At 40.5% G+C, this 21,996-nt stretch overlaps 1 protein-coding gene across 1 annotated transcript in view; it reads right to left on the minus strand.

Moving 5' to 3' along the window:
- adam10a (ADAM metallopeptidase domain 10a) overlaps positions 1–21,996 on the minus strand; it is a 146,456-nt gene that overhangs the window by 39,327 nt on the left and 85,133 nt on the right. The window contains exon 4 of the mRNA XM_073032922.1: positions 21,361–21,519. Coding sequence (XP_072889023.1) covers positions 21,361–21,519 — 159 coding nt within the window. The remainder of the gene's footprint in view (positions 1–21,360; positions 21,520–21,996) is intronic.

The following is a 21,996-nucleotide window of genomic DNA, read 5'->3' on the forward strand; positions in this document are numbered from 1 at the left end:
ATCGCCACCTGGGTATCCCGCTTTGGTGTACCGGCCCACATTACCTCCGACAGAGGTGCCCAGTTCACCTCTGGCCTGTGGTCAGCTATGGCCAGCCTTTTGGGGACACAGCTGCACCACACAACTGCCTACCACCCACAGTCGAATGGCCTGGTGGAGCGTTTCCACCATCACCTAAAGTCGGCTCTCATGGCCCGCCTGAGAGGAGCTAACTGGGTGGACGACCTTCCCTGGGTCCTACTTGGCATCCACACAGTGCCCAAAGATGATCTGCACACCTCGCCGGCCGAGTTGGTGTACGGCGCACCCCTGGTAATCCCTGGGGAGTTCATACCAGCCCCAAGGGGGCACGAGGAAGAACCCCCAGCAGTCCTGGGCAGACTACGTGAGAGGCTCGGCAACCTGGCCCCCATACCCACTTCGCAGCATGGGCAGAACCCGACCTGCGTACCCAAAGACCTGCAGAACTGTAAGTTTGTGTTTGTACGAAGGGGCGGGCATCGGCCACCGCTACAGTGGCCCTACGAGGGGCTGTTTACAGTGATCAGGAACAATGGGTCCACGTTCGTGCTGGACGTTGGGGGGAGAGAGGAGGTTTTCACGGTGGACCGGCTCAAACCGGCCCATGTGGACGTGGTGCAACCGGTCGAGTTTCCGGCACCGCGGCGCAGGGGCCGACCTCCCAAACAGGGTCCGGCCCAGACTGTGGACATGGGGGGTGTATCGCCGGTTCTGGGGGTGGGGGGGTGGTTATATGGCGACCCACTTCCTAGCGCACTCGAACCGGCTCACAAATAGCCAGCGCGCCGGCATAAAGGCCAGTCCCAAAAGGGTGCCAAGTCTGCTTCACCAACAAGGGGAAAAGCCCGCGCGGGACTGTGAATAGGTGCCCCCTACAGCATCCGCACCCGGGGAGGGCAGGATCAGGGAGGCTTTAAAGCGAAGCCGCGAAGTTCGAATAAAATCTTTTTTAACTGCAGTTTACCGACTCCGTGTCGTTATTTCAGCGCTGCGTGTAGCACACCGCTACACAATAATCTTTTTTGTCGTATGTGAGGTGTCAATGAAAGACCTAGAAGTTATCCATCTACAGTTGAATTGCAGGTGTATGCCTGTCCTCGTGCCCTGAACAGGAAATTTTAATTTTTAACCCTTTAAGCACAAAGGTGCGAGAAACTTACATAAATAAAGGTCAGGTTTAAGAGAGGATTATGCGGATGACAATTGTGTGCCTGATGGATAGTCAAATGTTAAAAAGGGTCAATGTCACCAAGACCAAGGAGATGGTGGTGGACTTTAGGAGATCTAGGCCTCATATGGAGCCAGTGATCATTAATGGAGAATGTGTGGAGCAGGTTAAGACCTACAAGTATCTGGGAGTACAGTTGGACGAGAAGCTAGACTGGACTGCCAACACAGATGCCTTGTGCAGGAAGGCACAGAGTCGACTGTACTTCCTTAGAAGGTTGGCGTCATTCAATGTCTGCAGTGAGATGCTGAAGATGTTCTATAGGTCAGTTGTTGAGAGCGCCCTCTTCTTTGTGGTGGCGTGTTGGGGAGGAAGCATTAAGAAGAAGGACGCCTCACGTCTTAATAAGCTGATAAGGAAGGCGGGCTCTGTCGTGGGCAAAGTACTGGAGAGTTTAACATCGGTAGCTGAGCGAAGGGCGCTGAGTAGGCTACGGTCAATTATGGAAAACCCTGAACATCCTCTACATAGCACCATCCAGAGACAGAGAAGCAGTTTCAGCGACAGGTTACTGTCGATGCAATGCTCCTCAGACAGGATGAAGAGGTCAATACTCCCCAATGCCATTAGGCTTTACAATTCAACTGCCAGGACTTAAGAACTTTTTTTAAAGCTATTATTAATGCTTTTTGAGTTAGTGATTTAGATGCATATCATATTATTACTGAGTTAAGTATTGTATGTAATGAGTTTTTGCTACAACAAGTGTATGGGACATTGGAAAAAATGTTGAATTTCCCCATGGGGATGAATAAAGTATCTATCTATCTATCTATCAGAGTTGATTTATGAAACTGGAAGCTGATGGCCTTTGCATTAGTGCTAATTTCAGTTAATAGGGTAGATTTTGTTTTCTCGAGTTGTAAAATGAGTGATGGAGACAGCATGAGTTGTTAACACATCATAACTCTTAAGGTCCGAGGTTAAAAAAGGGGGAAACTGCTTTGCATGAGAGAACAATTCCACGATGGGATTAAGTAGATTGTTTGCACAAAACATCTGCACTGTCTCAATGGGTCAAGTGGTACACTTGTGCTGTAGCAATTCTGACAAGCACGTGCATGCAGGTGCACACATGCAATCTAATTCTAAACTTGTACCTTTAACTGGGTCCCACCCCCCAAAAAATAATCCATGCAATCATTCCCAAAAGTAAATTGCAAATACATCAAATTAATTCAGTGAAGTTAAGATGGCTAATTTTGAGAGATAATCACAACTGGAACACAGCAATGATGCTGTACAGTGTACTTATCTGGGGGGAAAAGCAAACACGAGGAAATCTGCAGATGCTGGAAATTCAAACAACAACACACACAAAATGCTGGTGGAACACAGCAGGCCAGGCAGCATCTATAGGGAGAAGCGCTGTCGACATTTCGGGCTGAGACCCTTCGTCAGGACTAACCGAAAGGAAAGATAGTAAGAGATTATTTCCCCCTCCCCCCCACTACTTTCAAATCTCTTACCATCTTTCTTTTCGGTTAGTCCTGACGAAGGGTCTCAGCCCGAAATGTCGACAGCGCTTCTCCCTATAGATGCTGCCTGGCCTGCTGTGTTCCACCAGCATTTTGTGTGTGTTGTTGTTGTTGGGGGAAAAAAGTTGTTTCCCCAGCATTACTAGAACTTTTCCCTTTAGTTACAGCTTAGGCTACGTCCACACTACACTGGATAAATCTGTAACCGAAGCTTTTTCTCTTCGTTTTTACCCTCAGTCCACACTAAAACGGCGTTTTCATCCCCCGAAACCGGAGCTTTTCAGAAACGCTTTCCAGGGTGGGTATTTTTGAAAATGCTGTTCGGGCAGATCAGTGTGGACGGGGTAACCAGAGAAATCTGAAAATGCTATCAGACGACAGCGCGCTATTTCATTGTTTTCTTGAACGCAACCTAACAATTTCAGAACAGACGGCAACGAAACTGACACCAGAAGAGTTAGAAATGTACTCACCAAATACTTTGACCTATAACTTACTGAATAAATAAGTATACTCACTTTGCCCTGTTTTCTGTCCTTGCTCGTATGAAGGTGGTTTACCTATTTATGCAAGTACTTCTCTGACAATAGATGTGTAACAGCCTAATGTAACATTGTAAGGAAATACAAGATAACACTGATGCAGACATTTTTTTTTAAACACATTTAACAAGGTGCTTTATTAATGCAACAGAGTTAGTCAGTTTTTCAATGTTCATCGTCAACCGGGTCAATCTGTCCATGAACTCCATGTCGGATGCCTCCGTATGCTCCAGTATTTTTTTTTACTTTTAAGTTCTCCCGCGCGACAGCCTAAGTTTTTCTAGTCTGTAACTACACAAACGCGCACTTTTACGGTGAGATTCGACATCAAACATGTTGCTTGTTTTTGGTAGTGTGTCCTGCGCATGCCCAGTAGAAGGAGATCCGCCGAAATCTCCATTTCAGTGTGGATAGAGATATTTTCAAAAACACATAGTGTGTACGCCTATCGTTTTTACGTGAAACCGGTATTTTCAAAATTATCCGGTCTAGTGTGGATGTAGCCTGAGTCCCAAGTAAAACTTGACCAATTCACACTTTCTAAATTACTGCATTGAAATGCAAATTTTATTTACACCGAAAGAAATAACTTCACAACCATGCTATTCAAAGCAATTTGTTCCATATACAATCACAGTATCAGACCATCAAACATACAAAGAATTTGGAAAATTTAAAGGTCCATAATATGCTTATACAATTCAGCAACCCTGAGAAAAAAAATCAACATTCATGAAGCATCATCCACTGATGATTTGTAATAATTTAATTGGACAATTATTTAAGAAAGTCACCCATTGGATTCATCAACTAATTAATAGTGTCCGGAAGAGGGGACTAGTCGATTAAAAAATAAGCCTCCGGGGAAAGAATGGGTCATCTTAGATAATTTCTAATTGATGAAAATTAATCTGCTACCACACATTTTCTTCAAGTTATTATTCATTCATGCTTTTTATGTTCTACTTTTAGCACTGCATTTACATTAATTACAATGCAAATATGGCACTACAGGAAGTTTTTCATTAACATTTTGTATATAGTGGGTCATGATGTTGGAGACCATTATTAAGGATGAGGTTTCGGGGTACCTAGAGGCACAGGATAAAATAGGCCAAAGTCAGCATGGTTTCCTAAGGGGAAATATTGCTGTTGGAATTCTTTGGGGAATTAACAGGCAGGATAGGCAAAGAGTCAGTGGATGTTATTTACTTGGATTTTCAGAAGGCCTTGGTCAAGGTGCTGCACGTGAGACTACTTAACAAAAACCCACGGTCTTACAGGAAAGATACTAGCGTGGATAGAAGATTGGCTGACCTAAGAGGCAAAGAGTGGGAATAAAGGGAGCCTTTTCCAGTTGGTTTCCAGAGACTAGTGGAGCTCCACAGGAGTAGGTATTGAGACTACTTCTTCTCACAATATAAGGCAGCAATCAGGATGATGAAATTGATTGCTCAGTGGAGGATTCTGCATCTTTGGACTGTAGGAGGAAACCAGAGCATCTGGAGAAAACCTATACAGTCATGGGGAAGATGTACAAATAGCTTACAGACAGAGGCAGCATGGACTCAATGGGCTGAATGGCCTAATTCTACTCCTATGTTTTATGAAATGGTAACGTAATTTTCCTTAAAGCAAGAAAGACACTCCCACACTTCAGCCACTAGATCTACAGTGTCAGCCATGTCTTTTTCTTCTGGAATTATCATTATTTTTGCAGAATAAAATGCCCGATATATTAAAATCATCTAAATAAATGTTAGTTTTGAGCTAAATCATTTAAAGTCTGAAGAGGGCATGTGCAAAATTGTTTTTGAATAAGCATTATTTAGCGCACGCCTAATCCCAGGCACACTCTGCATGTACTATCATGACTAGTGCAAAGCCGTTTCCAGTCCAATTCCACATTTTATATGATTTCACCTCGAGACAACCCACTCTACACAGACTCAAAGCCAATTTCTTAGACTTCATGTTGAATTTTGATATTGCAAAATAAATGGAAATTAAAGTTTATTCCAAAATGAACTCAAAATAATTTGCAAGAACACACCTGCATGGAACTGTCTGCGTTTTTTGGGTGTCAAAATTATATTGTGCAGTTACTTTTATATAGTGTTCATTTTAACACATCCTCAATCAATATCTCACAAAATAAACAACACTGAGAGCCATCTGGCTGGCCAGTTATTTGCTTAAATGGATTTTGAGAGCCCTCTCCTCCAATACAACTCACAAATCCACAGACAGCACCTCATTAAATGCGCAGTTGCAACACCCAGGAGTATAATTTGGAGCTAACTGCATACAAAACTCAAATTGTAATGTCTGAGGAGCAGGACTCTTCCTTGCAAACAGCTCAAGTTGTACTTTATAATCACATCATCCTCTTGCACTAGGTATTTTGGAGAGGGCTTTATTTCCCAGCTTCAGCAAGTGGTTCATTATTTGTACAAAATAATAGCACATAAAATTGAAGTAAGGCTTATTTTTGAGTACAGCTAGAGATCCAATCGTATAATGCCTTATCACTGTTTAAACGAGGCAGTAGTATACTACTGAGACAATGGAAGCAGATAGATGCTTTATTGAATTCTGCCTCATGGCATATGTATTTTATGTACAAATGACAGCACACACCCAAGGTTCAAAATACTAACTGTATCTCATTTGTTGCAGAATATCCGAACATGATCAATGCCAATTCAAATTTACCTGCATCAATTTACCAGCACCAGAATTAGTACTAAGAGCGAAGCACTCATTTTATCCAGATTTATTTGCCTCTAGCAGAATTCCATACCAATTTTTTTTCCTGATAGAAGAGCACATCCCACCAGGCTCGGGGACAGCTTCCACCCTTCCATTACAAGACTATTACATAGTTCCCTGATACAAGCTGGATTCCTAACCTCACAATCTACCTTGTTATGATCTTGCTCACTGATTACCTGCAATGTATCTTCTCCTCAGCTGTTACATTATTTGGCTTTTTTGTTGTTTACCCTGTTGTACCTCAATTATTTATATGAGCAGAATGTACAAGTTTTTCACTGTATCTTCTGACAGCAATAAACCAATAACAATAGTCTGCACAGATCAATTAAGTTTCAAAATTACAATCAGAACTGGGTTTAATATCGCCAGCATATGTTGTGAAATTTGTGGTTTTGCGGCAGGAATACATTGCAATACATAATAATAAAAACTATAAATTACAATAAGTGTGTATATATATATATATATACCGTAGATTCCGGACTACAGAGCGCACCTGATTAAAAGCCGCTGGCTCTAATTTTAGAAATAAAATCAATTTTTTAATTGTAAAGGCCGCACCGGATTTTAGGCCGCACTGCTACTTTTAAATATACATACGTATCGGTAACACAAATTACGTTGCATATACTTTTTTACTGAACAGCACGAACAACATTCCAATATCTCCTAGCGACTGGTAAAAATATATATACTGCAGCCTACCAGGAAAAGTTATTGATCGCCTTTAACTTAAAAGCAGCGTTTTCGCTCGGGTCTGACGCGCTTGCGTAACGCGATCGGGTCTAATCGGGTCTAATCGGGTCTGATGCGCTCGGGTCTGACGCGCTTGCGTAACGCGATCGGGTCTGATGCGCTCGGGTCTTGCTTTTCTTCGAGTATTTTCTATGTTGATGAGGGTGAGTACAAATGACTGATTTACAATAATTTAATTGTGAAAGTGCGCTTGATTTATCGTACAATTTCATTGGACCTCTGTGAACTACTCATCAATTTTATTGGTCTACTGTTACGAGGCAAAATGTTTACGAGGCGGCATGAAAAAAAACCATGTATTAGCCGCTCTGGATTAAAGGCCGCAGAGTTCAAAGCTGTTCAAAATGTGGGAAAAAAGTAGCGGCTTATAATCCGGAATCTACGGTATATATATATATAAATAAATAAAAAAGAAAACTAAATTAAATCAGTGCAAAAAAAGAGAGGGAAAAACTACAGAAGTAGTGTTCATGAGTTTATTGTCCATTCAGAAATCTGATGGTGGGTGACAGGCTCGTCATGAGGCACATAAAGACCCTGCTGCCCCCCCCCCCCCACTGGACCCCCTGCAGGTCGCATACTGTTCTAATCGTTCAACAGATGATGCCATTGCCATCACCCTCCATCTGGCCCTAACCCACTTGGGACCAAAAAAGACACACATGTTCGAATGCTGTTCATAGACTTCAGTTCAACATTCAACACAATCATCCCTCAGAAACTAATTGGAAAGCTGAGCCTACTGGGCCTGAACACCTCCCTCTGCAACTGGATCCTAGACTTCCTGACTGGGAGACCTCAGTCAGTCCGGACACTAGGGTGTCCTTAGTGATGGATGCCGCCGTTTTGAGGCATGGCCTTTTGAAGGTGTCCTGGATGCTGGAGAGGCTAGTATCCGTGATGGAGCTGGCTGAGTTTACAACTATCTGCAGCTTTTTCTGATTCATTGCAGTGACCCCTCCATACCAGACAGTGATGAAACCAGTTAGAATGCTCTCCATGATAAAAATTTGTGGGTGTTTGGTGATATACCAAAACTCCCCAAACTCCTAATGAAATATAGCCGCTGTCATACCTTCTCTGTAATTATAAAAATATGTTGGGCCCAGGATAAATCCTCAAGAGATGTTGACATGCAGGAACTTGAAACTGCTCACCCTTTCCATTTCTGATCCCTCAATGAGGACTGGTGCGTGTTCCCTCTATTTCCACTTCCTGCCGTTCACAATCAATTCCTTGGTCTTACTGAAGTTGAGTGCAGGGTTGTTGCTGTAACACCAGCTGATCTATCTCATTCCTGCACACCTCCTCGTCACCATCTGAAATTCTGCCAACAAAAGTTGTGCCATCGGCAAATTTATAGGTGGCATTTGTGATGTGCTGAGCCACATAGTCATAGGTGCAGAGAGAGTAGAGAAGTGAGATAAGCATGCATCCTTGAGGTGCACTAGAGTTGATTGTCAGTTAGATGGAGATGTTACTTCCAATCCACACAGTCTGTGGTCTCATGGTGAGGAAGTCAAGTATCCAGTTGCAGGAATTGATTGTAGCCATGACCAACCCCTTAAAGCATTTCATCACAGCAGATGTGAGAGCCACTGGGCAATAATCATTGAGTACAAACACAGTGGAATATGGTTAATCAGAGCAGCTGCTTATTTGAAACAATTCTTAAAAGTACAAGATAGCTGAGAATTCCTTTATTTACATGGGTCACTATGCTACTTAACTGAGGCAGGCGACTGCTGCCAGACATTTTCTAACTAGCATCAGTTGCATGCACGTCATAGGGCTGTTAGACACTACAACGTGCTTGGAAGGAAGTTTTTACATTGCGTCACTTGCGTGTTCAAAAAGCAACAGTTTTTGTCATTGATAGTTGATAAGTAATAAACAGTAAGACAATTCAGAACTGTTTTACTCACTGCAGTTTCAAGCATTCAGGCTTGGCGATGCCAGAAACGGTCGGGAGCGATTTCAGTACTTCAACCAGTTAGGAACAACGAAAAATTTGAAGGTATTGACAATCACCTTGAATGTTGCAATGAAAATTTGATTGGAGGATTCAATCATCAAAAACACTGCTTGAAAGCAGTAGGTGTCTGCACTATCTGCACTGATTTTGTTCATTTACAGTCAAAAGAACACATCAGTGTACACTGAATGAATTCTTCTATTGGTAACTAATACAGTTTTATAGTACAGTAGTAGTTTTGGTGATGTTCTAATTTATCCTGTAATTCAGTTAAAAAAAAATTTACTGTTTGTCTTTTTCACCCCTTTTAAACCATTTCAATGGAACTTTAGCCAATTGAACCAGGTGCTCAATTGGGCCAAATTGTACCTGTCCTGGTGTGTCCCGATTAACTGGAACCTACTGTATCAATGGAAACTGTTTAAACATAAATTGCAACTTTAGTATCTTCTATGTTTGAAACATGATACCATCAGTAATTGGAATAATTAACTCTCCAAGTTGCCATACGATAATAGGATTATCTATCTTAGTTCAGCTAGTCTGAAGAGAGCAGAAAGTTGTAACAGTTGCTAAGAGACACCAAAGACAAAGCCAATCTCAAGGAACTTGGAGTGGATTCAGATAGACTAAACCATCCAACCACTTTTAGATGTGCTATCAACTTTGGTGTAGCTTTGTTCGCCAAACCAGCTCAAATTAATTCTGCATCTAGGAAACAGATTCTGAATTGTAGATGATTTTCAACTGAAAGATATGTTTCATAGCTGTGTCATTATGGTTACCATAAAATGCTTTGAAACATTTTTGGTTAAAAAAAATCCACACAAGTTACCATATTAGTAGCTGCCAAAATGGTAGGAATTCAACTTAAGTCTGCTGCACCAGCTTTCCACAAAAAAGGATTGGATTTATTTCACTTTCCAATTACATGGAGCATACAGAGTTTTAACCTTAAGTTAGAACCATCTAAAACTGTTCCATCTGCAAGTTCTCTGCTTGTACAAATTAAAACTCAATCTACTGAATCAAAAGACAATGCCTGATTATTCTATGCACATGGGACATGTCGTCATCTGTTTCACCATAGGTTTTTGTACTAGATAAAGGTTATTACATAAACTGACTTCAGTTTTGACTCAGGGGAATCAACTTTGAGTTGCTCTCAGCAACATTACAATAAAATGTTTGGTTAAATTCATCATCTTGCGTATTGCACAATGAAGCATCGTATGTAAGCAATGCCTGCAAAACTGGCCAGAAATGTAACTTGATAACTAAAAGAGCTTACTGCTTTTCAGGAATGGTAGTCTAGACACAATGTGAAACAGGTCTATCTCTGTGCTGATAAAACATCTCATTGCTATATTATTTTAAGATTACTAGCAGTTATCATGTCTTTCCCTTCAACTTGATTAAAGAACCAAGACAAGAAGACTTGTAGCCCGCTTGAACCTCTCCCTGTTAATTTCTATAATATATTCTATTATAGAATATATAAAAACAATAATTTACTGCTTCTGTTATTGTGAGAGGACAATGATGGTCTATTTTATATTAGGATTATCTTGAACATTAAATGCATTTTGAAGCCTCATGTGAAAAGAAAATGCTGTAAATGCTGTAAACTGCAGCTGTGGAAGGAGAAACAGTTATAGTTTCAAGTCAAAGTTTTCAGTTTTTATTTTATATTTTCAATGACTGCAGAGTTTGTTTTGATTTTTCACTTGATGATCTTTGTTTATTTGCTTTAGGGGTTTTCTTTGTAATTATACTATCCATCCCTTCTGTGAACTTCAGTACATAATGCAAATGTCTGTCCTTTGCTATTAACCATGCCAAGCCAATTCCACAATCTGGTTTGGAAAACTGCTCTGTGAAGACAAAGAATCAAGACAACCACCTTATCAAAGTAACTAATCTGCAGGACTTATGCAGGAGAGTACAGGCAGTCCCCAGGTTACGTTCGAGTTCCGTTCCTGAAACCGTCCTTAAGTCGGATTTGTACGTAAGTCGGAACAAGTACATCCGGTATTATTTAGCGTCAGTTGGTCAAACGTTTGTCTTAGTATATAGTATATATTTTACCTTTCTATGCATATAAAACACTTAAGAAACATATGTATTCCAATAATTAAACCACTGCATTGCTTAGTAATAATTGTAGCCTTCATCGGGGTGGCGCCTTTCACATGCTCCATTATTCTCACTTTATCCGTTATCCTTTAAAATTGTTCCGATCATTGACCAACTGTAGCCTAACGCTTTTCCAATGACCGATGGCGTTTCACCTCTTTCCAAACGCTTCATTATTTCCACTTTATTTTCAACCGCGATCGCTTCCCGTCAATGGAACAGAAACACTGCGGGTGGCGGGTCCCGAGCTGCGTCCGCTGGGTCCTAAGGACCACCGCACTGAGACAGGTTAAATGGGACAAGTGGGGGCTGTGCTGGGTTTGGGTATTTGATCCTCCATAATATTCTGCGTGGGAATTTAAACTGGAGGTGGCAGTGGGTTTTTTTTTAACGAGGTCGAGTTGCGAGCTCAACATCAACCCGGCAGGGGTGGTACGGGAATCACTGGATCGACATCAGCCCAGCACAGGAGCAGTCTGTCGCTGGATCGAACTCAGAAACCTCCGTTCTCCAGCCCGGTGCTGATCCCACGGCGCCACCAGCCAACCAGAACGGAGGGGACAGGATCAGGGTGAATCTTACTAAGAAAAATTTAAGCCAAATACAAAGTTAAACACTCAACGCAGTGTCAACGGCAACAACTTAAAATGGCAGACGGCGTCGCGATCCGACTTAAAATGGCGGACGGCGTTCTCTTTTCCCCGGTTCGTAAGTACAAGTTGTCTGTAAGTCAAACGATCGTAACTCGGGGACTACCTGTACCCTGTATGAAAGCAGGCAAAGCAAAACTGGAATCATCCATAATTTTCATGACTTTCCTTATTGAATCCATCCACCAGATCCATATAGCAAACAAAACCAAACTCACTGGCATTCTGAACACACTGCACAGCCCCAGGGATGGAACAAAATTTCATAAATGAAGTAGAAATCACAGCCATGACCATCTAGTGCTTTAAGTGTGGCAATCAAAAATGAATATTTTGGGAAGTAAGTTCTTGTCCTGATCTACCAAGTTTTACAGAGCCTACGGTATTGCCATTTTTTCCTGCCATTGAACCTGTTGAAAAGGATTTACCCACATCAACTGCCACTGCTACTTAATCTTCTCTTAATTTTCAATGACTAGTCAGGGGCAGCAAGAAGTGATTTGAGTTGAGCCACTAAACAATTAGTAAACCTCTTCTACTATAATTTGGCATCAATAGGGAAAGTGTATTGCTATCAAATAATTCTTATTTAACAAGATAATGAGCCACTTTCTGTGCATTCTTTACAGTCAAAATACATACACAGAGGGTGCAAAGGCAAAGTGCAATTTTGGTAACTGATCTAATGCTAGCGTATACTTTGAACTCAGTGTAAATTAAAAATTACAATGACTAACTGTCCTGGGCCAAATATTTATTTTATCCTACAAAGGTCAACAGCAATATGAATTCTTCCCAAACTAAAAATGATTTGTTAATTTTTCTGTTAAATCTATATAGGTAGTGTTGAAATATTGGTTTTGGTCTACCGACCTCTGACCCGAACATGTCACAATTTCTTATTCACTTTGTAGCTGCACATCCTTTTCCCAATCTCTTGATGCCCCAATTTTCACAATGTAGCTCTGGACATAACAGAACCAGAAAAGACTAATACTCCAAAAGAATTCAAACTTTCAAGAACGAACAGAGCTCTATTCTACATATTTATGCTTTTCCATTATGCTAATGAATGGAAGCTTAGAACCCACAAAGTATTTAAAGATTTCCCTCTACAAAAACGTCTTTATACTGAGTATTGTTCAAGCACAATCAGTCTAACCTTTCGTCAAAAATGGCAAAGAAAATATCAGAAGCTTCAAAAGCTCATGTGATAGTAACCAAATATTTTAACCCTGAACTGAAACGCATTCACATTGGTGACAGCTCGCTAACGTCCGAAACTCAGTAAAAGGCAGCTGTTGTGCACGGTTATCCGACTTCATTGCAAATGAAGACTGAACATATTCTTTCCACTGCTGACAACATAATCACATACTTGTTAGAATGTAGCACTTGTTTCACAAGTGAAAGGCAGCTCATTGCAATGCAAATCATCAGTAGTTGCCTTAGTGAGACTAATTGTAAGTTACAGCTTGAAAATGACTGTGGTTATGTAAAGAATACTCCATAAATAAAAGGTGCAAAACTAACTCAACTCTCTTTTTGACTGGCAATAGCAGCAAAGTACAGGCAATCAAAGAACAATAAAATCTACCAAATGCTAGGGACTCTGGATTAATACTTTTCATACTGAACTATACTCCAAGGACAATGAAAGTATCAACATATTAAACTCAAAAGGTTTATTCATCTGCTATTATTGAATTAACTACAAATAGAGACAGATTCAACTGTTTTATTTCCAGAAACATGACCACTTATGATGATTTTAAAATGTAAAAAATGCCAAACCAGCTTTTTTCCTTCAAACTTTTGCCTTTATATTACAAACACTTCAAAAGCACTTGGACAGGTACATGGATGGGAAAGGTTTAGATGGATATGGCCCAAACACAGACGAGTGGGACTAACTTAGATGGTGAACCTGGCTAGCATGAGGGTTAAAGGGTCCACTTCTGTGCTGTATGACTATGACTCTACAACCAAAAGTGCTATTCTTATCACTTCATGTCAAAATATACAACATTTTTTGTATATTACCTACACATGTTAATGTATGTTAAAGAAAAAATGTTATTCATCCTTCAGAAATAGATTATTATTTATAATCTAACTTGCTTAAGCCTCTGTTCATGTGCCCACTATAAGAAAAACACCGAACAAAAATTGTGTTCATGTAAGGACACTACAGAGGGAACCACCGCTCTCCAAAAAAAATTACTGTATATTTCAAGTTTACAAAAGATCATCTGGATGTTCCACAACGCTTCTGGGACAACGTTCTGTGGGCAGATGAGACAAAAGTTGAACTTCTTGGCATAAATGCACACTGCTATATTTGGAGGAAAAAGGGTACTTGCACACCAACCAAAACTTCATCCTCACTGTGAGGCATGGTAGAAGAGCATCATGGTTTGGGGCTGCTTGGCTGGAACAATGAATACAAAATTGTATCAAGTCATTTTACAGAAGAATGTCAGGGTAACGGTCTGTCACCAGAAGCTTAACAGAATTTGGATGATGCAACAACAGTTGGATGAGTAAATCAACAACAGAATGGTTAAAAAAGAAGAAAATCTGTGTTTTGGGATGGCAAGTCCAGATCTTAACCCAACTGAAATGCTGTGGTATGACTTGAAGAGGACTGTTCATGCAAGGTATCCCAGAAATATTGATGAACTGAAACAGTTTGTATGGCTGAATGGTCTAAAATTCCTCACTATCGGAAAGTCTAATCAGCAGCTACAGGAAACATTTGGTAGAGGTTATTATTGCTGCTAACGGAGGTTCTACAAAATATCATGAAAATGATTCCAGGAATGAAATGCTTATCATATTAGGAGTATTTAATGGCTCTGGGCCTTTACTCACAGGAATTTAGAAGGGGGGTCTCATTGAAACCTATAGAATGTTGAAAGACTACGATAGAGAGGATGTGGAGAGGACATTTCTTGTGATGAGGGAGTCGAGGACCAGAGGGCACAACCTCAAAATAGATCATCCGTCTAGAATGGAAATGAGGAGGAATTTCTTTAACCAGAGGGTGGTAAATCTGTGGAATTCATTGCCACAGGCAAATGTGGAGGCCAGGTCACTGGGTCTATTTAAGGTGGAAGTTGATAGGTTCTTCATTAGTCAGGGCATGAATGGTTATGGGGAGGAGACAGGAGAATAAGCTTGAGGGAGAAATGGCCCAGCTATTATCAAATGGCGGAGCAGACTTGATAACCTGAATTATCTAATTCTGTTCCTATATCGTACTGCCTTATGGTTCTAGAAGACTGGAAAAGTGAAAATGTTATTCCACTTTTCAAGGGAGGCAAAACACAGGACATTATAGGCCAGTTAGCCCAATGTCTGTGGTTGGCAAGACTTAATGTCAGAGTACTTGGAGGCACATGAGTAAATATGCTGAAATCAGCATGGTTTTCTTAAAGGTAAATCTTGCCTGACGAATGATTTGAAATTCTTTGAAGAAATAACAGGCAGGATAGACAAAGGAGAGTCAGTGGATGGTGTATATTTCGATTTTTAGAAGATGTTTGCACACTTGGCACATGAGGCTGCTAAACAAGACAAGGAAAATATTTGCAAAGCTGGCTGGCTGGCTGGCTGACTGGCAGAAGGCAAGGAAAGAGTGGAAATAAAGGGGACATTTTCTGGTTAGATGACAATGACTAGTGGTATTCAGCAAGGGTTGGTGTTGGGTCCACTACCTTCAACATTGTATGTTAATGATTTGGATGGCTTTGTCGCCAGGTTTGTAGATGATGCAATGGTTGGCAGAGAGGTAGGTAGCAGGAAGTCTGCAGAATAACTTGGACAGATCAGGAGAATGGACAAAGAAGTGGCAGATGGAACACAATGTAGGAAAGTGTATAGTCATGCACTTTGGTAGAAGGACTGAAGCCATAGGCTATTTTTTAAATAGACAGGAAATTCAGAAATTGTAGATGTAAAGGGACTGAGGAGTCCTAGTGCAGGATTTCCTAAAGATTAACTTGCATGTTGAATTAATAGTAAGGAAGGCAAATGCAGTATTAGCATTCATTTCAAGAGGACTAGAATATAAAAGAAAGAATGTAATTCTGAGGCTTTATCAGGCATTGACTAGAATGCATTTGGAGCACTGTGACCATATCTAAGAAAGGATGTGCTTGCTGGCTTTGGAGAGTGTCTAGAATGATCCCAGAAATTAAATGGTTAATATATGATGAATGTTTGATGACACTAGGCCTGTACTCACTAGAATTTAAAAGAATGAAGGGGGATCTCATTGTAGCCTACCAACTATTGAAAGGCCTAGACAGAGTAGAGGTGTAGAGGATGTTTCCAATAGTTGGAGAATCTTAGAACCAGAGGACACAGCCTCTGAAAAGATTGTCCCTTTAGAACAGAGATGAGTAGAATTTCTTCAGCCAGAGGGTGGCGAATCCATGGAATTTGTTGCCACAGTCAGCTGTGGAGGCCAAGTCATTGGGCATATTTAAGACAAAAGATGATAGGTTCATGATTAGTATGGGTGTCAAAGGTCATTGGGTGTATTTAAGGTAGAGGTTGATAGGTTCTTGATTAGTCAGAGTGTGAAAGGTTACCAAGGTAGAAGAATGGCACTGAGAGGGAAAACAAATCAGCCATGATATGATCAAAGAGCAGAGCAGACTCATTAATTCTGCTCCTACGTCTTATGGTCTTATTCGGAGGCTATGCTTTCTGGCTTTAGACTTTCCCACTACTGGAAACATCCTATACACATGCACTTTATCTAGACCTTTCAATGTTTGTTAGGTTTCAATGAGATTCCCCCCTCATTCTTCTAAACTTCAGAACCATCAAACACTCCTTATACATTAACCCTTCCATTCCTGGGATCATTCTTGTAAACTTTCCCTGGACCCTCCAGATCCAGGAACATCTTTGTGAACTTTTTCTGCACTTTCAGTAGGTCAGGTCAGAACAAAGGACCAAATTTTTCACTTGGCCTCAACTGTTTCTTTCCAAAATTTCATCTGAATTGTCCACTTAAAAAGTTTTATTCCAATAGTACAGTATTATCACATTTCAAAGGGATTTAAGAGCCCTTAAATGTCAAACCTCCTGTCTCAGGCTTCCTGAAGTCTTGGTTGATTTTCTGTGAATTAACATCTTGTTCAGATTTACCTGGATTACATGCAAACAGATCTATTTTACAAGCCCTTGTTAATTAAAATTCAAGCGGCCAGTGCATCCTTGAATCCTAAACTTTCTTCTACCCTCAGTAATGTGTATATGGTCAGACTGAAGTTACTTATTTAATATATTTTCATTCTGGGCCAGTCTTGTACTGTCTTACAAGTTACAAAAAGAAATGGAAATTACCAACCGTTATTGCAATAATTAGATATTTAAAGAAAGCCACCATCAATGAGCAGGCAAGATAATCATGGTAAGTGAAAGATTATTACTCAAATAGCTCATTTTTAAATGTGTATAAGATATTTAAAAAGACACTAACCAAAATACTCCACAGGTTCACGTATTTTATTGTAGATTAAATACTTCCAAAATTTAATTTGCTACGTGAAAATCTTTAGTAGAAGATTAAATTTGCTTCATCTTTTATTTACTAACAGACACAGAGGAAGTTCACTGAAGTTAAATGGTAGCAGTGCATCAAATCCAGTGCAGGGCTTACTGAATTAGGAGAAAAGTGAGAAAGATACCCAAAATATATTTAAACTTCCCAAATCAAAAGATTAAGCATGGTTATGAAATAACTATGGCTTTAAGTTAAATACAACAGGTCATGCCTATACACTAACCCTATTACCCCCCTATTCCTTTCTATATAAACATCTATCCAGTTGCTGTTGCTAGAATCTTTCATCATTTTCTTTGAGAACTTTACAAATTTCATTCTTTATTGAAAAAGTAGCATTGCAATAGAAGCATTAACATGTGCAATACTCAAGAAAATTCTATGACATTACTGAAGCAGATAACCTTTAGGAAACCGGACCACACACAATCTGCTGGAGGAATTCAGCAGGATGAGAAACATCTGCAGGAGGAAAGGAATTACTGTCCTGCTGCAGGGATTCAATTGGAACCGTCAACAATTCCTCCACCTCCCCACACAGATGCAGCTCAGCTGCTGAGTTCCTCCTGCAGATTGCTTGTTCCTCTAGATACCAGCATTTACAGTCCCTTGTGTCTGAACTTTTATCAGCAGTATCACGGTTACTATGGTGGACTTGTAACACAGTGGAGGCCAAGAATCATTCAAGATTACCACAGCAATTGGGTAAATTAATTTAAGTTACATAGTGCTGCAATAAAAAAAAATAGCAAGTGATCAGAATCTATTGGTATGATAAAAGAATCCCATCCAATTTATTTGTGTCCTTGGTGTCCTTATCCCTCTTGGTCCACATGCAACTTCAAAACTATACCAACACTCGCCTGACCTCCAAAATATCTAGATACTCAGTTCAAGAGCATCTGGGATAGGAAGTAAGTAACACCCACATCCTGAGAGCAAACATTTACAAATGGAACTATCTCTGGTGAGTTGCTCTATGACTTCAATATAACGATATCTAACCCATGCAAGACCTACGAGAGTGGGTTCCAACTGAATGAAGAAACAAAAGAGAGTCAAGTTGTATAGTACAGAAACAGTTCTCTCAGCCCATCTCTTCCATGCTGACTGTGATGGCTGTCCACACTAACCCCACTGTCCCACTTGCATCTCTCTATTTCTTTCTATACAAGCAGCTATCCAGATGCCTTTTAATTGTTGTAAACACATCCACCTTTACCACTTCCTCTCACAGCACATTCTCAAGATTTGGTATTGTTTGTGGTGAAACCTCAGAATGTCTTCTTAAGAGATTCCTTCCTTTAAATGGACACACTCTAAATGATATACTAATTAAAGATTATAAAAATAGGCATTAAACCAATAGGCATAACAACTATGTTGCAAGCAGTGAGTAGCCATCTTACTACTTGCAAAAACACAAATGAGTTGTTGCTTAATGGTGAGCATACTTCCTAATTTATAATAAACTTCCCAAAGGAAACAAACATTTTGGTACAGACATTATCTTTCTGCAAGGCTGACTGTACTTCAAGGGTTATTTAAAAAAAAGATTCACAGATGCTTAACGTGGTGTGGTATGCTCTGATTGTTTTTCACCAACCAACTCATTTTCTTCATAGCTGCTTGTATATACCACCAATACCATTTCAACAGATACAATGGATTCCACTTAATTGGGCCATTGGTTAATTGGAGCAGCTGCACATTTGGGACAGCTCTTAAAGAATACAATCTAATCAAGAAAATGGCTGGGATCCTCTTTGTTTGGAACACTATACTGCTTAACTGGGACAGGAAATAGTCGCTGAACAGTTTCTAACTAGCGTTGGTAGCGAGCACTTGTGAAACCATTAGACACTACACCATACTTAGAGCAAACAGTTGTTAAATAACATCAGTTGCATGTGTTTACGTTCAAAAAGCCATAACTGATTCTTGAAGGATGCTAAGGGAAATATGCAGGTTACCAATGCAGGTTAAAGAACCAAGCTGTTTAATGTTTAATTGAATGTTGGACCAGTCTTTAGTGTAGTATCCCTCACAAAATTAGATGTCAGAATTTATTAAGGTCTGTACAGAAAAGATGTAGCCAGTTTTAGATTTTATTCTCAATGTAAAGTAGAAGATGTGCACTCATTACTTACGTTTCTATATTATACCTTAGTGTTAAAAGCGCAGGCAAGTTTCTTCCATGCAATACCTTGTGCCACTAATTTTAACAATTCCTTTCTGGTTACCTTTTTAATTTTGACCAAAAAAACCATAAGGCACAAAAGCATAATTAGGGTCATTCAGCCCATCGAGTCTGCTCAGCCATTCCATCATGGCTGACTTATTATATCCCTGTCAACAACTCCATTCTGCTGCCTTCTCCACATAACCTTCGATGCCCTGACTAATTGAGAACACATCAATCAGGAGACCTCAAGAGACACACCTCCAACAGGATCCCACCACCAAGCACATCTTTCCCTCCTCCCTCTTTCTGCTTTCTGCAGGGATCGCTCCCTACGCGACTCCCTCATCCATTCGTTCACCCCCCATCCCTTCCCACCGATCTCACTCCTGGCACTTATCCTTGTAAGCGGAACAAGTGGTACACCTGCCCTTACACTTCCTCCCTCACCACCATTCAGGGCCCCAGACAGTCCTTCCAGGTGAGGCGACACTTCACCTGTGAGTCGGCTGGTGTGATGTACTGTGTCCGGTGCTCCCTGTGCGGCCTTCTATATATTGGTGAGACCCGACGCAGACTGGGAGACCGTTTCGTGGAACACCTACACTCTGTCTGCCAGAGAAAGCAGGATCTCCCAGTGGCCACACATTTTAATTCCACGTCCCATTCCCATTCTGATATGTCTATCCATGGCCTCCTCTACTGTCAAGGTGAAGCCACACTCAGGTTGGAGGAACACCACCTTATATTCCATCTGGGTAGCCTCCAACCTGATGGCATGAACATTGATTTCTCTAACTTCCATTAATACCCCTCCTCCCCTTCTTACCCCATCCCTTATTTATTTCCCCTTCCCTCTTTTTTTTCTCTCTCTGCCCCTCTCACAATCACTCTTTGCCTGTTCTCCATCTCCCTCTGGTGCTCCCCTCCCTCTTTCTTTCTCCCGAGGCCTCCCGTCCCATGATCCTTTCCCTTCTCCAGCTCTGTATCCCTTTTGCCAATCACCTTTCCAGCTCTCAGCTTCACCCCACCCCCTCCAGTCTCCTCCTATCATTTTGGATTTCCCCCTCCGCCCTCCCACTTTCAAATATCTTACTATCTTTTCTTTCAGTTAGTCCTGACAAAGGGTTTCAGCCCGAAATGTCAACAGTGCTTCTTCCTATAGATGATGCCTGGCCTGCTGCGTTCCACCAGCATTTTGTGTAAGTTACTTGAATTTCCAGCATCTGCAGATTTCCTCGTGTTTGCATCATACTTAACCCTTTCATTTCTGGAATCATTCTCATGAATCTCCTCTGGACCCTCTCTAATGCCAGCACATCCTTTCCATCTTTTCTTAGATGGAAAAACAGCCAAAAATTGCTCACCAAGTGTGGTTTGACCAATACCTTATAAAGCTTCAGCATTACATCTTTGCTCTTACATTCTAGTCCTCTTGAAATGAATGCCAATGTTGCAATTGCCTTCCTTACCACTGACTTAACCTGCAAGTTAACCTTTAGGAAATACTTTTATTCCTTCTACCACAGTGCACGACCAAATACTTCCCTACACTACATTCCATCTGCCACTTCTTTACCGTTTCTCCAAATCTGTCTAAATCCTTCTGCAGACTCCCTGCTTCCTCAACATGACTTGTCCCTCCACCCATCTTGGCAAACTTGGCCATGAAGCCATCAACTCTGTCATCCAGATCATTGACATATAACGTGAAAAGAAGCTGTCTCTGCCCGAAACATCGACTGTTTATTTATTATGTTGCCTGACCTGCCGAGTTCCTCCAGCATTTTGTGCGTGTTGTTCTGGATTTCCAGCATCTGCAGATTTCTCATGTTTAATATTAAATTCCTGTCAACTTCAACACATTATTTGAAAACAAATTCCTCAAGTTACATCCTTTAAATTGATTTAAGTAATGCATTATGTAAATAATGCATTCACGTGGTGCATAATAATCTGATCATTTGAAGAAATTAATGCAATTCTTGCATTTCAGTCAGTTTCAATTATGCATAAAAAGAGAAAACACTCACTGATATCATCTTCATGGTAGATCACAGAGTGGAAAGGTGGCTTTCTGTCTTTAATGTATCTTTCTGTTGGTTCAACATAGAAAGTACCTTGGTGGGTCTGGACAAACCCTTCAAATCGTCCATCCACTATAGATCCATGGCTGAGAGATCCTTTCTCACCTTAAACAGATAAAGGCATCAAAATTAAATAGTTTTGCTTTCACCTTTCTTTTGCCATCCAAGGTTTCCCAGAAGCCCAATGAAGTGAATTTCTCTATTATTTACACTTATACTCTCAATAGATGAAAAATTGAAGTTAACTCAATGGTGACACTCTAGCGAAAAGCAACACACACAAGTAAAAAGTGAAAAGCTAACTTCCATCATCATTGCAATATGAATATAATATGTGCAGCATTTATCAAAAAACCTTGTATTTTACTCTTTCAATGCAGGTACCATCAACACATTGAGGGGCTTGGTAAAGGAGTTATTAATATTGAATGATTGTGGGCAAGGGAGAAATGATGGCTACTGCAATTAAGAGATACTCTCTACTATTTTCAATTCACTGTTGATTGAACTTTGTTTACAAAATTTGTAAAGCAGTTCAATCAGCAAAATCATAATTATTCCCTGTTTAAGCTTAATGAAAAA

This window comes from Hemitrygon akajei, chromosome 30 (genome assembly GCF_048418815.1).
Source record: "Hemitrygon akajei chromosome 30, sHemAka1.3, whole genome shotgun sequence".
Lineage (NCBI taxonomy): Eukaryota > Metazoa > Chordata > Chondrichthyes > Myliobatiformes > Dasyatidae > Hemitrygon > Hemitrygon akajei.